The sequence below is a fragment of the Xenopus laevis genome, chromosome 7L, assembly GCF_017654675.1.
Source record: "Xenopus laevis strain J_2021 chromosome 7L, Xenopus_laevis_v10.1, whole genome shotgun sequence".
Taxonomy (NCBI): domain Eukaryota; kingdom Metazoa; phylum Chordata; class Amphibia; order Anura; family Pipidae; genus Xenopus; species Xenopus laevis.
The window spans coordinates 124,594,987-124,610,006 of NC_054383.1; the positions used below are offsets into that span (position 1 = coordinate 124,594,987).

The 15,020-nt window shown below is 38.6% G+C and overlaps 1 protein-coding gene across 1 annotated transcript in view; it reads left to right on the forward strand.

The window, feature by feature from the left end:
* The window catches only part of LOC108695919 (guanylate-binding protein 1-like), a 114,416-nt gene extending 100,397 nt beyond the window's left edge, over nucleotides 1-14,019 (forward strand). The window contains exon 13 of the mRNA XM_041569663.1: nucleotides 13,545-14,019. Coding sequence (XP_041425597.1) covers nucleotides 13,545-13,570 — 26 coding nt within the window. The 3' untranslated portion in view covers nucleotides 13,571-14,019. The remainder of the gene's footprint in view (nucleotides 1-13,544) is intronic.
* The last annotated feature ends 1,001 nt before the right edge of the window (nucleotides 14,020-15,020 follow it).

The following is a 15,020-nucleotide window of genomic DNA, read 5'->3' on the forward strand; positions in this document are numbered from 1 at the left end:
TACAAGGTCAACGTATACACGACTACAGCAGTGGATACGGAATATATTATTGCTGCTTGAAAAACGTCACTCAGGCGGTGTTTCTGGAGACGGTATTATTATTGATATTTAGACAGAATGTGAACAAGCTCACACAGCTAGATGGCCGTTGTTTGAAAATGAAGAACACACTGGGCAAACAATGCCTACAAGGTCAACGTATACACTACTACAGCAGTGGATACGGAATATATTATTGCTGCTTGAAAAACGTCACTCAGGCGGTGTTTCTGGAGACGGTATTATTATTGATATTTAGACAGAATGTGAACAAGCTCACACAGCTAGATGGCCGTTGTTTGAAAATGAAGAACACACTGGGCAAACAATGCCTACAAGGTCAACGTATACACTACTACAGCAGTGGATACGGAATATATTATTGCTGCTTGAAAAACGTCACTCAGGCGGTGTTTCTGGAGACGATATTATTATTATTGATATTTAGACAGAATGTGAAAAAGCTCACACAGCTATATGGCCGTTGTTTGAAAATGAAGAACACACTGGGCAAAAAATGCCTACAAGGTCAACGTATACACTACTACAGCAGTGGATACGGAATATATTATTGCTGCTTGAAAAACGTCACTCAGGTGGTGTTTCTGGAGACGGTATTATTATTGATATTTAGACAGAATGTGAAAAAGCTCACACAGCTAGATGGCCGTTGTTTGAAAACGAAGAACACACTGGGCAAACAATGCCTACAAGGTCAACGTATACACTACTACAGCAGTGGATACGGAATATATTATTGCTGCTTGAAAAACGTCACTCAGGTGGTGTTTCTGGAGACGGTATTATTATTGATATTTAGACAGAATGTGAAAAAGCTCACACAGCTAGATGGCCGTTGTTTGAAGAACACACTGGGCAAATAATGCCTGCAAGTGCACTACTATTGGTGCACTACTATGAAGAACAGCAAACAGCACTGTACACGTTAAAGAACAGTAAGATAAGTAAAATAAAATAAAAATTATATGTATATTATAATTGCTGCTGAACTACTAGGAGCAGCACAGTAGCACACCAGTCCCACTCCCCAACACTGCTAGACTAATAGCACTGGGCTCTTATAGTAGCAACTAGCAAAGTAAAAAAACAAAAAAGAAAATAAAAGCAGTCCTTACAAGGACTATTGGGTTATTACAGCAGTCAGCAGATGAGATCAGAAGAGATCAGTGCCCACAGCAGGCAGCTTCATACAGAGCACTGCAGTAGAAGGTAGATTACTAGCCAGCAAAGCTACCTAACCTAAAATGTCCCTCAAATCCTTGCAGACTTCTGTCCCTCCAATACAGAGCAGTATCAAGTAGATTACTAGCCAGCAAACTTACTATCAACTGTCCCTCAAATCAGTGAAATCACTAACAGCTCTCTCCCTACACTAGCTCTTCCAAGCACACACAGGCAGAATGAAAAAACGCTGCAGGGCTTCAGTTTATATATGGAAGGGGAGTGGTCCAGGGGGTGTGGGGGTGGTCCAGGAGGGAGAGCTTCCTGATTGGCTGCCATGTATCTGCTGGTCTGGGGTGAGAGGTCAAAAAAAAGCGCCAGGTAAGGCGAACCCAAAATGGCGAACGTCGCGCGACGTTCGCGAACATTCGGCGAGCGCGAACAGTCGATGTTCGCGCGAACAGTCCGCGACATCCCTAGCCACCAAATTAAAATAGGCATGCACACCCCAAAATACTTAATAACCTAATCACTTTGTACATGCATTTGGCTAGTACAGATTGTTTTTCTGAAGCCCTGCTACTGGATTTGTTTCCTGGTTTGCTACGGGGCCAGAATTCCACACTGGGTTGGTATTTGTTTATTCCAGGGTGGCCTGTCCACCCAAGACAGCTGACATAATTACAAGCAATGACTTGTCAACAGCAAACCACTTCTCTGAGGTTCCACACCAGCCAAGACAGCCAGGAACTTAGGTCAAATTTAGACAAAATCAGGTATTTATGGTCAGCGTTTCATGTTTCTAGACATATTTATTTCCTCTTTTCTTCTTTAAGGGAGACAGCAAGAATGATGCATGGATCTTCTCCCTGGCTATCTTACTCAGCAGCTCTCTGGTGTACAACAGCATGGGGACAATTGACCAACAAGCCATGGATAATCTTCAGTATCCTTTTCATGAATTATTGGAGAGATACTCTGCATTTTTCTTTTATAATGGAGACTGTAGGACTTCAGATTTCTAAAACATTCACTACCATATACAGGGCATGGCCTAAATACTAAAATACATGTACTGTTAAAGGGATACTGTCATGGAAAACATGTTTTTTTCAAAACACATCAGTTAATAGTACTACTCCAGCAGAATTCTGCACTGAAATCCATTTCTCAAAAGAGCAAACAGATTTTTTTATATTCAATTTTAAAATCTGACATGGGGCTAGGCATATTGTCAATTTCCCAGCTGCCCCATGTCATGTGACTTGTGCCTGCACTTTAGGAGAGAAATGCTTTCTGGCAGGCTGCTGTTTTTCCTTCTCAATGTAACTGAATGTGTCTCAGTGGGACATGGGTTTTTACTATTGAGTGTTGTTCTTAGATCTACCAGGCAGCTGTTATCTTGTGTTAGGGAGCGGTTATCTGGTTACCTTCCCGTTGTTCTTTTGTTTGGCTGCTGGGGGGGGTGATATCACTCCAGTACAGCAGTAAAGAGTGATTGAAGTTTATCAGAGCACAAGTCACATGACTTGGGGCAGCTGGGAAATGGACAATATGTCTAGCCCCATGTCAGATTTCAAAATTGAATATAAAAAAATCAGTTTGCTCTTTTGAGAAATGGATTTCAGTGCAGGATTCTGCTGGACCAGCACTATTAACTGATGCGTTTTGCAAAAAAATGTTTTTCCCATGACAGTATCCCTTTAACATGGATACATTTTGTTACAACAGCGCCACCTGCCGGTCATTTTCCGACCAGTCTGACAACCAAGTAGTCAAGGAAGTTGTCAGGAGAAAGAAAGAGGCTGCTCTGATGTTCTTTTGCTTAGGAAAAACAATTAGAAACCTTTCAAAATCTTTCCTAAGCAGAAGATCATCAGAGCAGTCTTTTTCTTTCTCCTGACAACTTCCTTGACTACTTGGTGGTCAGACTGATCAGAAAATGACCAGCAGGTGGCGATGTTGTAACAAAATTAATCCACGTTAACAGTACATGAATCCTTTAATATCTTGGAATAAGATAAGCAGGGTCGGACTGGGGGGCCCGGGGCCCACCGGGACTGCTGTCCAGGGGCCCCCCTTCGACCCCCCGCCCCCCTACTAAAACGCGTCGGGCCAGCAACAGCGCCGCTCGGCGCGCATGCGCACCAGCCACTCGGCGCGCATCGCCCGAAAAAAAATTTATTTTTGACGATTGGAAATATCTATAAGGGTTCTGGCCCGGCGGGGGCCCACGAGGGTCGGGGCCCACCGGGTTTTTTCCCGGTATCTCGGGCCGGGCAAGTCCGACACTGAAGATAAGTCAAGATAATGGTTTATTCAATTAGGCAGTGATGTCTTCCACCAATGTGATTGCGCCTTTTAATGTATTTAATGTAACTTTTTGATACATATGTGAATTAGCAGAGACAGTCTAATCCTTTTAAGTCCTGAGGGGATCTAGGGTGTCAAGTACCCTTGGCTGTGGGCCTGTTTGTGTCACTTTACTGAGCTTTCTTTATTCATTTATGATTTTATTTTTAAATACATTTATCTTGCTCCAGTTGAAATGATAGTTGTGTGATGTGTCTGTGATATTTATGTTACATCCCATAACATTACACAGTTACGTGACAGAACTAACCGAGCGCATAAAAGTGAAATCATCTGAAGGACAAGCAAAGGAAGAGGAAGTGGATGAATCTGGAGAATTTAAAAGGTTCTTCCCATCATTCATTTGGTGCGTGAGGGACTTCACACTCAAGTTAGAGAAGAATGACCTGCCAATCACTGAGGATCAATATTTACTAGATGCGCTGGAATTAAAGAAAGGTAAGTAAATTCTTGTTTAGCTTGTGAGCTTATAAGGACCCAGTACTTCATGGTGATTTCCAATAACTGTGAATGGAGTTGCATTTATTGAAGTTTGTCCCCCTCTCACAGAGAGGAACTTTATAGGAAAGCCTTAAAGTCATACTGACACTAAGGGGCAGATTTATCAAAGGTCGAAGTGAAAATTCACAAATTAATTTTTTTGTACTAGGGACTAGTCCAAATTCAATATGAATTTGAAGAAAATTAGAATATGGAAATTTATCACATACTGTCTCTTTAAAAATTCAACTTCGACCATTCACCATCTAAAACCTGCCGAATTGCGGTTTTAGCCTATGGGGAACCTCCTGGAACCTATTTGGAGTCAATTGGTGGACTTTGGAAAAAAAAACTTTGATTCGAATTCGAGCAAATGCGTTGTTTGTTAGATTCGAATTCAATTGAATATGGACTATTCACCCAAAGAAAAAAAAACTTCGACTTTTTTTTTTAATAAATTTCGGTTGGTCTTTTTTTTTTTATTCAAATTTTGAATTTATGGGAGTTCAAAAAAAAAAAACTCCCATTACTTTGAAATTTCAACCCTTGAAAAATCTGCCCCTAAAATTGCTCTTTTCAAAATATTAATCTACATTAAAAGTTGCCTATACGTCATGTTTATCATTTTTCGCTGATCGTTCTGCTTTTGTAAGTAATTGTATTTTTTTGATGTGAGTATCTCTTTAAGGAAAATGACAGACTGGGTGATTTTGTTACCCAAACTATTTTGATTTTGATCCTTGAGAGGGGCCAAAACACAAACGCAGAAAGAGGAATTTAAAGTCAATTGAAAATGTTTTTAAATATGTATAAGAAACAACAGGGATTCTAAATAAAGGGGAAAAAAAGTCAAGACAGGGACATATTTAACCAAAATGGGGGTTAAAGTAATATGGGTTAGAAAAGACTAATAGAGAAAGTAGAGCTAATAAGGAAATGAAAGAGAGGGCAAAAGACAATGGCAATCAGAGAGATTACAGAAACACAATGAGATCAGTGGATAGAATAACATGAAAAGGAACATGAAAGAGAGAAGAGGAAGGCACAGAATGGAACATCTGCAGTTTCTGTGGTGCAGCCCTCAATTTGTAGCATTGTATGTGTAGGTCATCCAAATTTTAAAACATTAATTCATCCAAATTCATTTCCATTTTTTTTTTAGGTTTAGGCAGAAAGGTTCAAGACTACAACCTGCCTCGTCAGTGCATCCGTCATTACTTTCATTCCCACAAATGTTTTGTGTTTGACCGGCCAGTATCAACATCAAATGCTCTCCAGAGACTGGAAGAACTCCAGGAATCCCAATTAGAGCCTGAATTTGTAAAGAAAACCACAAAGTTTTGCCGTCACATCTATGAGAATTGTAATGCTAAAACTCTAGTGGGCGGATACACAGTCACAGGGAGATGTGAGTTTAACGTTAAAAAGTCTTCATCTGTGGTCACCAACTGTGGTCAAGTGCTCTAACACAATTCTCTTTTCTGTTCCATACCAGTGCTGGGCAATCTGGCCGTGTCATATACAGAGGCAATACGGAGCGGTTCTATCCCCTGTATGGAGAACGCAGTAATTGCCCTGGCACAGATTGAGAATTCTAGAGCCGTGCAGAAAGCTCTGGCCAAGTATCAGGAAGAGATGAGCAAGAACATTGGCAAATTCCCTACAGAGACACAGGAAGAGTTTCTCAATATTCACCAGGAATGTGAAAAAGAAGCAACAAAGGTCTTTATGGGCCTTTCCTTCAAGGATGAGAACGGGGAATATCTGACACAACTCATTGTGAGTTTCTCTAATCTATTAGATACATTTATAATTTATAAATAAATTATCTATAAAACTTATATATAAATTAAATGATATATTTTATAGTAAATGGTATAGTAGATATATTTAAAATAGTAAATTAAAAGTAGAAGTACTGGAGGAAAATGAGAGACCGGAAACAGATAATACATGACTGATAAAATTGTCAAGCCTTGGTTCTGACCATTTAAGGCTTTTTTGCAATATATTTACAGCATGATCTGGCAGTGAAAAAGTCCAAATATTCTCTATACAATGAAGAGGAATCTGCCAAAAAGTGCAAAGCCATTCTACGGAAACTGAGTGAGAGTCTGGAGAGCGATATATCAGATGGGAAATTCTCCAAACCTGGTGGATATAAACAGTTTCTGGCAGAGAAGAATTCACTGGTGGACAAATACAAGAGCAGCAAAGGCAAAGGAGTTAAGGTACAGGGTCTTAGTGTTCTGCTTTGCCTTCATTTTGGAATATGATAATTGGATTATAATGCACTCACTAATTAGCTGTGCATGGTCTAGATGCCAATGGATCATGTCATGGCATCACAGATGGGTAACTTTGATAGGTTTTCATATAGGACCAAGTCATTTAAACAGACGGAGGGAAACCAATTATGGCAACATAGATATTCCCCTGTACTAAGCACATTTATCAGGACAATTCAAGGGTATTGCGGTTTTGAAAGAACAGACATTTAGGGGTTTATTTACGAAAATCCTAATTTATTTCATATTTTATTAATAAAAAACACAACCAAACTCCCATGCTCAATGGTAGCTTATTTATTAATAAAAAAACTCAATAAAATGGAGCAAAGACCCAAATCGCTCGAATATTCCCCGAATTGCACACATTTTTAGAATTTTTGGCTGAAAACCTTAAAAAAGTAGGATTTTCTGGCTAAACCCAAGCTCAGACCACGAAACACTTCAATTTGAGATAGGTGCCTCTCCCATTGACTTATACAGGTCTGAGATGGAGGATTTTTGGATTTGGTTTTAGGTTTTTTCCCCATCTAAATATTTGAGTTTTCCAGTGAAAATCTAAAATTTTTGAGATTTTAAAATTCGGATTTTAATAAATAACCCCCTTACTTCCTCACGTTTGTGTGAATAGTGTTACACTATATATAACACAATAACACTTGCCTGTTTTGGTTAAAGAAAGTAGATCAAACAGTTGTGCTGAACTGCAGCTGGGGTCTTAAAGTAAGCCTTGCAGCTGCCAGCTTTATTTGGTTCATTTAGGGTAGAAGCAATGATTAATCAGTAGTGATGGGCAAATAAATCCTTCTGGCACGAATTCACGGTGAATTTCTGCATTTCGCTGCCGGCGAATAAATTCGCGAAATTTCAACATTTTTTGGAGGCGCGTCTGAAAAGTCGCCTGTGTCAACACTATTCGGATGCCCATTGACTTTAACGCCATTCTATTGCTTTTGTTTTATTTGTAACCACATAATCCATATCTTTATTTTCCTTTTTTACATATATAACAGGCTCTAGAGATACTACAGGAATTTCTCACTGAAAAAGAAACAGTAGAAGCAGCAATTTTGCAGGCAGATCAGTCCCTTACGATTAAAGAAAAGGAAATAGAAGGTGAGCTGGAGGGGTTTAGATGTGTATCTGTGTCGTCCATTTATCCAATGAAAATTCTGGATGCAAATTTCCATGTTTTTAAAGGAGACCTGTCACCTCGAGAAAACAAATCCAAATTATTTTCTGTTGTGGTTGTCAAGCAAAAAAAACTTTACTTACACTATATAAATGATTTAAATATTGTGTCCTTCAGTATAGGAATTTACAGTCACAGCAAGCAGGCATCTGCCATTGTGTGAACAGTATTATTAATTAAGGCAAGTTTATTATCATACCAAAATCTGTTATATGTACAGAATGGGGGACCTGGTACTTGAGCACTGGCTACATAATTAAAGATGGTGAGAAAATGTGACATTTAGTGCAGTGACATTTAGCAAGTGCATAACAGAAAGTAAAAATAATTCCCTGTCCCATCTGAGGCACAGAGGAGGGGCAAGTAATATATGATTGACAGCTGATATGTATTTCTATAGATGTTTTAATAAAAAACTGTGTTTTATATTTAAAGGGGACCCATCACTGGAAAACATTATTCCAAATCCTATCACATTAGTCAAGCAAAACTGACTTTTAATTACACAATATAAATTATTTGAATCTTGTTTCCTTCAGTCTGGGAATTCATAATTATAACAAGCAGGCAGGAGCCATTTTGTGGACACTGTTATTAAGACAAGTCTTGTATCATCTCAGAATCTTGTTTGTGCACCAGAATGGGGAACCTGATGTCCATTCCCATGCACTGGCTACACAATTAAATGGTAAATACAGAGGGGTAAATGTGGGGAGAGCAGTGACATCTAGTAAGTGCTGAATGAAAATAGAAAGTAATGGCCTCTATGCCTAAGGCATAGAGGAGGGGCAGGCAATATTTGATTGACAGCTGAGATTTTTAAATGCGTATACAACTGATGTTTTGATTAAAAAAATAATTTGGATTTCATGTTTAATTTGAAAAGGGGTTTTGTAATACACATTTTTATATCTGGGTGACAGGTGCCCTTTAAGTTCAAGAGGATTTTTATTATAGGATATATTTGAGTAATGTGTTACATGCATGATTGTTCTTACTTTTATCAAAGGTCGAATTTTGAATTCATGTGAGTTTTTAAAAACGCCCCTAAAATCGAAATTTGTTAACAAAATCGAATTTTATTATCTCTGAGGAATGTAATCAACCCAAAATGAAAGTTGAATGCCAGGAAGGCTGCAAACCGCTCCAAATTGATCCCTGGGCCTCTCCCATTGACTTAAACAGCAATTCAGCAGGTTTTAGTTGGTGAATAGTCAAATTCGAGTTCTTAAAGGCTCAGAATATCATAAATCTCCAAAATAAAATTAGAATTTTTTTTAAAAAACTCAAATCGAATTTTAATAACTCCCTAGTCGAATTTGACAGTTTTGACCATAAAAAAAATTAGAAAATTCGAATTTCGAATTTGAATTTTTAATTCGACCCTTGATAAATCTGCCCCTTAATGTTTAGCCCTAAGCAGTATAGGCATAGAACCTACCGGATAAAATAAACTTTGTGTAAAATATTGTAGCATAGCATTCAATTTTGACATTGATTGGGTATAGCCCCCCCAAATTTATGATCAATCAAAAAAAAAACCATATATATATATATATATATATATATATATATATATATATATAGTCATATGATTCACCGGCACTCACCCTCACTGGATTTATATATATATATATATATATATATATATATATATATATATATATATATATATATATTAGTCCAATGAAAGCTCTCATGGCCTTGACCCTTCAGATATATATGAAAACATTTTTATTAGTGCATGATGCACCATGCACTAATAAAAATATTTTGATATATATCTGAAGGGTCAATGCCGTGAGTGCTTTCATTGGACTGCTATCGATGAATTTGGTTAGCACCCGGCCACTAATTGCAGGAATGGTGAGTGCCGATTTACCATATATATATATATATATGAGACGTATGCTGTAGAAGCAGAGAGCAGGTGCAATATTGGTTTACCATGAATACTAGGGATGGATATGGAGCATGAACAGGACTCAGTGTGGCTAACTGAGCTGTAGAGTGTAGATTAAACAGGAGAATATATGACAATAGCTGATGCTAACAGTCAGACTTTGTTAATCCTTTTTATGATGCTCCAAAATATCCAGTAACTCAGATAAATCTAGGTTCTGCTGTCAAGTAATATTTTCTTCTGTTCTGCTTTAAACTAAGTCCTTCTCCTAAGTGCAATGAACTCCTTTCAAACTTCCTATTGCCAAAGTGCCATATCATGCCTCCTGTGTATTAAGGCACTTTCCCTGTATAAAAGTCTAACACAGCCAATACCAGTCTAGACTGACACTATAGAAAGAAAATGCCCCCAAACTGCTCACTCTAAATCCAAGACAAATACTACAACCTTTTCTTACAATTATCAATTATCTTATTCAGACCAGCGAGTCCGGACTGAAGCTGCTGAGAGGGAAAAGCAAATATTGGAGGAACATAACAGACGTTTAGAGGTAGACATGGAGAATCAGAAGAAAAGCCTGGAAGATCATAAGAGATTGATGGAGGAGAAGATGATAGAGGAGAGAAAGAAGATCATAGAGCAAAATGAATGGATGATAAAAGAGAAGCTAAAGGTACAAGATCCAAGCAGCAGATTGGGTGGAACTAGGCCATCCTAAAATAACATCATTAAAGGGGAAGGAAACCTAGTCGGCGCAAACCACCCACCCCACCTCCCGTTTGTTGCCCACCCTCCCTCCTCCCCCCTGGCCTACCCGTCCCGCTGGGCAAATGCCCCTAACTTGTTACTTACCCTTCTGCGCAGGTCCAGTCCAGGGAGTTCACAGACGACATCTTCTTAGTAGGATCATTTAGCCAGTATGATCTACTGCGCATGCGCCAAAAGTCACGCGCATGCGCAGTAGATCGTACTGGCGAAATGATCCTCCTGCGCATGCGCCAAAGCGGCATTCACAGCAGGAAGAAGATCGCGTGGAAGAAGATGTCGTCTGTGAACTCCCTGGACTGGACCTGCGCAGAAGGGTAAGTAACAAGTTAGGGGCATTTGCCCAGCAGGATGGGTAGGCCAGGGGGGAGGAGGGAGGGTGGGCAACAAACGGGAGGGGGGGTGAGGGGTTTGCGCTGACTAGGTTTCCTTCCCCTTTAATAACATCACTGCCTATTAGCCTGTATATTAGATTAACAGATATGTTGTGGGTTCTTCTCTTAGATGTCAAACCTGCACTACAGTATTATTTACGGAGATCCAATATTAAAGGGATTGTTCACCTTTAAATTAACTATTTTAGTATTTTGTAGAGAGTGATATTCTGAGACAATTTGTAATTGGTTTTCATTTTTTATTATTTGTGGTTTTTGAGTTATTTAGCTTTTTATTCAGCGGCTCTCCAGTTTGCTATTGCAGCAATCAGGTTTTTAATGTCCAAGTTCCCAGAGTAACCATGCATTGATTTGAATAAGAGACTGGAATATGAAAGAGAGGGTCTGAATAGACAGATGAGTAATAAAAAGTAGCAATAACAATACATTTGTAGACTTATAGAGCATTTGTTTTTATATGGGGTCAGTGACCTCCATTTGAAAGTCGGAAAAAGAAAGCAAATGATTTAAAAACAATAAAAAATAAACAATGAAGGCCAATTGCTTTGAATTGGCCATTCTATAACATATTAAAGGTTAACTTAAAGGTGAACCACCCCTTTAAAGGGCATGTAAAGGCAAAAAAATAAAATCCCATTTTTACTTATTTTAATGAAAAAGAAACCTATCTCCAATATACTTTAATTTAAAAAATGTAGAAACCTGACTGTATGCAGTGAAATTCTCCCTTCATTTACTGCTGTGGATAGGAATTGTCAGAGGGTCCCTAACTGCTCTGCAGGGAAACAATCCTACTTATGAACAGCAGGGGGAGCCCCTGACTTACTTCCCAGCCATGCAGAACTCAAGCAGCTTTGTTTATGACGATCCCTAAGCAGCCCAGACCACACAGAGCATGTATAACAAAGTTACAAGATGGTGACCCCCTGTAGCCAACTTTGAAAGCATAAATTATTTGTTTGATTAGGCTTGTGGTGCAGTAAGTTCATGTTTATATTTAGTATACAAAATACAGCATTTCTAGCCTTATTCTATTTTAGACTTTACATGCCCTTTAACAACTGCTTATAAGAGATATTTGGAACCTTTCAGGCCACAAATAGCTGGGGCAGCTAAAACCCTGATTATGCCTTTTTCAGTTTTAATACATTTGACAGTGTGTGCCTGTGCATTAACTTGTATTTTGTAAGGAAATAACAAGATGATGTCACTAAGCAATCTTTGTTTACTCCTTATGTGAGATTAGGAGCAAGAAGAGGTGCTGAAGAAAGGATTCCATCAAGAATCTGAAATGCTGAAAGATCAAATCAAAGATCTGAAGAAACAAAATGATGAGGCTGCCAATAGGTCTCTGTTTGGGGAAATTCTCGAAGCAATTGCTCGGCCCTTCGCATATGCACGTAGGTTGTTCTATGCAAGTTTGCATCACAATAATTCACTGTTTCATGCTAAATGAATCCATAGAATTAAAATAGACTGCTAATCAATAAAAAAATGTGGAAGACTAAGGGGCAGATGCATCAAGGGTCGAATATCGAGGGTTAATTAACCCTCGATATTCGACTGGGAATGAAAATCCTTTGACTTCGAATATCGAAGTCGAAGGATTTTGCGCAAAAACTGCGATCGAACGATCGAAGGAATAATCGTTCGATTAAATCCTTCAAAACGAACGATTCGAAGGATTTTGATCCAACGATCGAAGGATTATCCTTCGACCGAAAAAAGATAGCCAAGCCTATGGGGACCTTCGGTAGCTTTTAGGTGGCGAACTAGGGGGTCGAAGTTTTTTCTTAAAGAGACAGTACTTCGACTATCGAATGGTCGAAAAGTCGAACGATTTTTAGTTCGAATCCTTCAATTCGAAGTCGTATTCGAAGGTCGAAGTAGCCCATTCGATGGTCAAAGTAGCCCAAAAAACATTTCGAAATTCGAAGTTTTTTTACTTTGAATCCTTCACTCGAAGTTAATGAATTGGCCCCTAAGTGTAGAACTACATGGACGACTTCTACGCAGCTTCGCCGGATCCGACGTGCTGCGCCAAAACGCAGGCGTCAAATCGGATGCGACGAAGAATAAGGTAAACAATAGCAATGTCGGATGGTGTCGCATCTGACACTGCATGACTGTCTGATGCAGACAATGAACGCCCCGACAAGATCCAACATATTATTTCTTACCTTATTTTCTGGTCGCATCCGATTTGACACCTATGTTGTAGAGCAGCGAATCGGATCCGCCGAAAACGCATAGAAGTCATCCATGTAGTTCTACCCTAAAGAGTTGACAACAATGTGCATGTGTACAATATGTTTTAGCAATTGTAAGTGTCCTTCAAAGTCCTGCATTCCTTTGTGTATATCTTTCTAGATAAAGCTTAAGTTTAAGTCTCTTTAACTAGGAAAAGGTAGAGGAGCATAAGGACACTCAGAGAAGGGCTGAGCTCAATAATAGCAGGATAGATAGTAATCAGGATGGTGAGAAAGGAGAGACAAGCAAGAAGGTTGTGGCACTAAGATGCTGAAGTCAGTACAGGTATGGGACCTGTTATACAGAATGCTCAGGACCTGGGGGTTCTAGATAATGGATCTTTCTGTAATTTGGATCTTCATACCTTAAGTCTACTAGAAAATCATGTAAATATTAAATAACCAATAGGCTGGTGTTGCTTCCAAAATGATTTATTATATCTTGGTTGGGATCAAGTACAAGGTTCAGTTTTATTATTGCAGAGAAAAATTAACAATTTTTTTAAAAAACTTGGATTATTTGGATAAAATTGAGTCAATGGGAGACTGCCATTCTGTAAACTATACCTGTATACAGAAAACAAGCTCAGCTGTCTGTGTAACTACCGAGGAAATAAAGTTGACTAATTCGTTTGTTTGATATTTATATATTTACCCATTTCCCCTGTGTATTCTTAGTTAATGCAAGAGTAAAAAAACCATAATGAAGGCGTTGAACAGTCCATCACAGATGAGAAGAGATGGAATTGAGAGAGGACCATTCGCTAAGCGCAAAAAACTGCTTCTGCTCGTGATGCTCATTAGGGCTGAAATTGTGTTCTATGTGGATATAACAGACAGACTATGCACATTGTGTCTCTGCTGCTGCTGCTCTCCCTAGCTTCCACAGAACACACAGTGTTTACTATATGAATGTTGACACCACCTGCCATATTTTCCAAAATGAACATTTTCTCCAGAATTCCAGCACATCATCTCAAACATACGGCCCATACAGTATACTGGAAACATTCTGAGTGATAAAGGCAAAGGCTTACAGCAGCTGCAGTGTGAGCTCTATAATTGTGGCTTTATGCTTTTCCCCATTGTGTACGTAATGTTGCCAATTTGTTTGTTATTGTCTTGCATTTAAATATATTTTGTGCTGTGCTCATATATTGTCATTTTTTTTTTTTTAAAAAAAGTAACATTGCAAAATTGCAATATGTTGCAATGGACATATCTGGTTCATCAGTTTACTTATTTTATGTGTCATTTTGTCGCCTAATTTAAAGAAACATCTAACTGACATTCCAAGGCTGTATATGCAGAAATGCCAATGGTGCTGGATAGGGTGGAAGGTTCCTGATTTTGGGTCAGTCTCCTGTATATTCCCAAATAATGCAAATATTCAGGGGCAAGTCTAATAAATACATGTTGCGGTAAATTAAATTGCAATCAGTGTAGCTGGGGTTTCAAGACGTGTCACTGAATTTTCAAGAATACTGGTAACCGTAATATAATACACAAAAGCCATGAATATCTTGTAAATTATATCCTTATAAACGGTGAGTTCTGATGTCATCAGTTATAAACGGTGAGTTCTGATGTCATCAGTTAAACGGTGAGTTCTGATGTCATCAGTTATAAACAGTGAGTTTTGATGTCACATGACTCACCAAAACTTGTGTATTATAATAAATAAAGTACCCCCAGTTGCAAAATATGAGGATATTAGAAGTTACCTCGGAGTTCCACGACCTGTATAAAAACACTCGGCCTTCGGCCTCATGTTTTTATATGGTCATGAAACTCCTCGGTAACTTATAATATCCTTATATTTTCCCAGAGGGGGTACTTTATTCACTATATATATCTAACTATAGGCACTAGCAGCTAATAATAATTTGGCAGAATGTAGAGCCATAGGAAATGGCAGAATAGTAGAACATAATTGAGATTTTTCATGTGAACTAAAAACACAGAACTAAAAGAAAATGAACTAGCCTACAGTATATTGGATTTATAGTCTATATATTTATTATCTGATCATAGGACAGGCAGAAAGGACAGAGCCTGTTGCAGCCTCCTCTCTGTAATTGATACGAAATAGGGGTCGGGTAGGAGCTAAAGGGGGTCCCTACATATCTCCCGCCCCTCACCACCACTACTTAC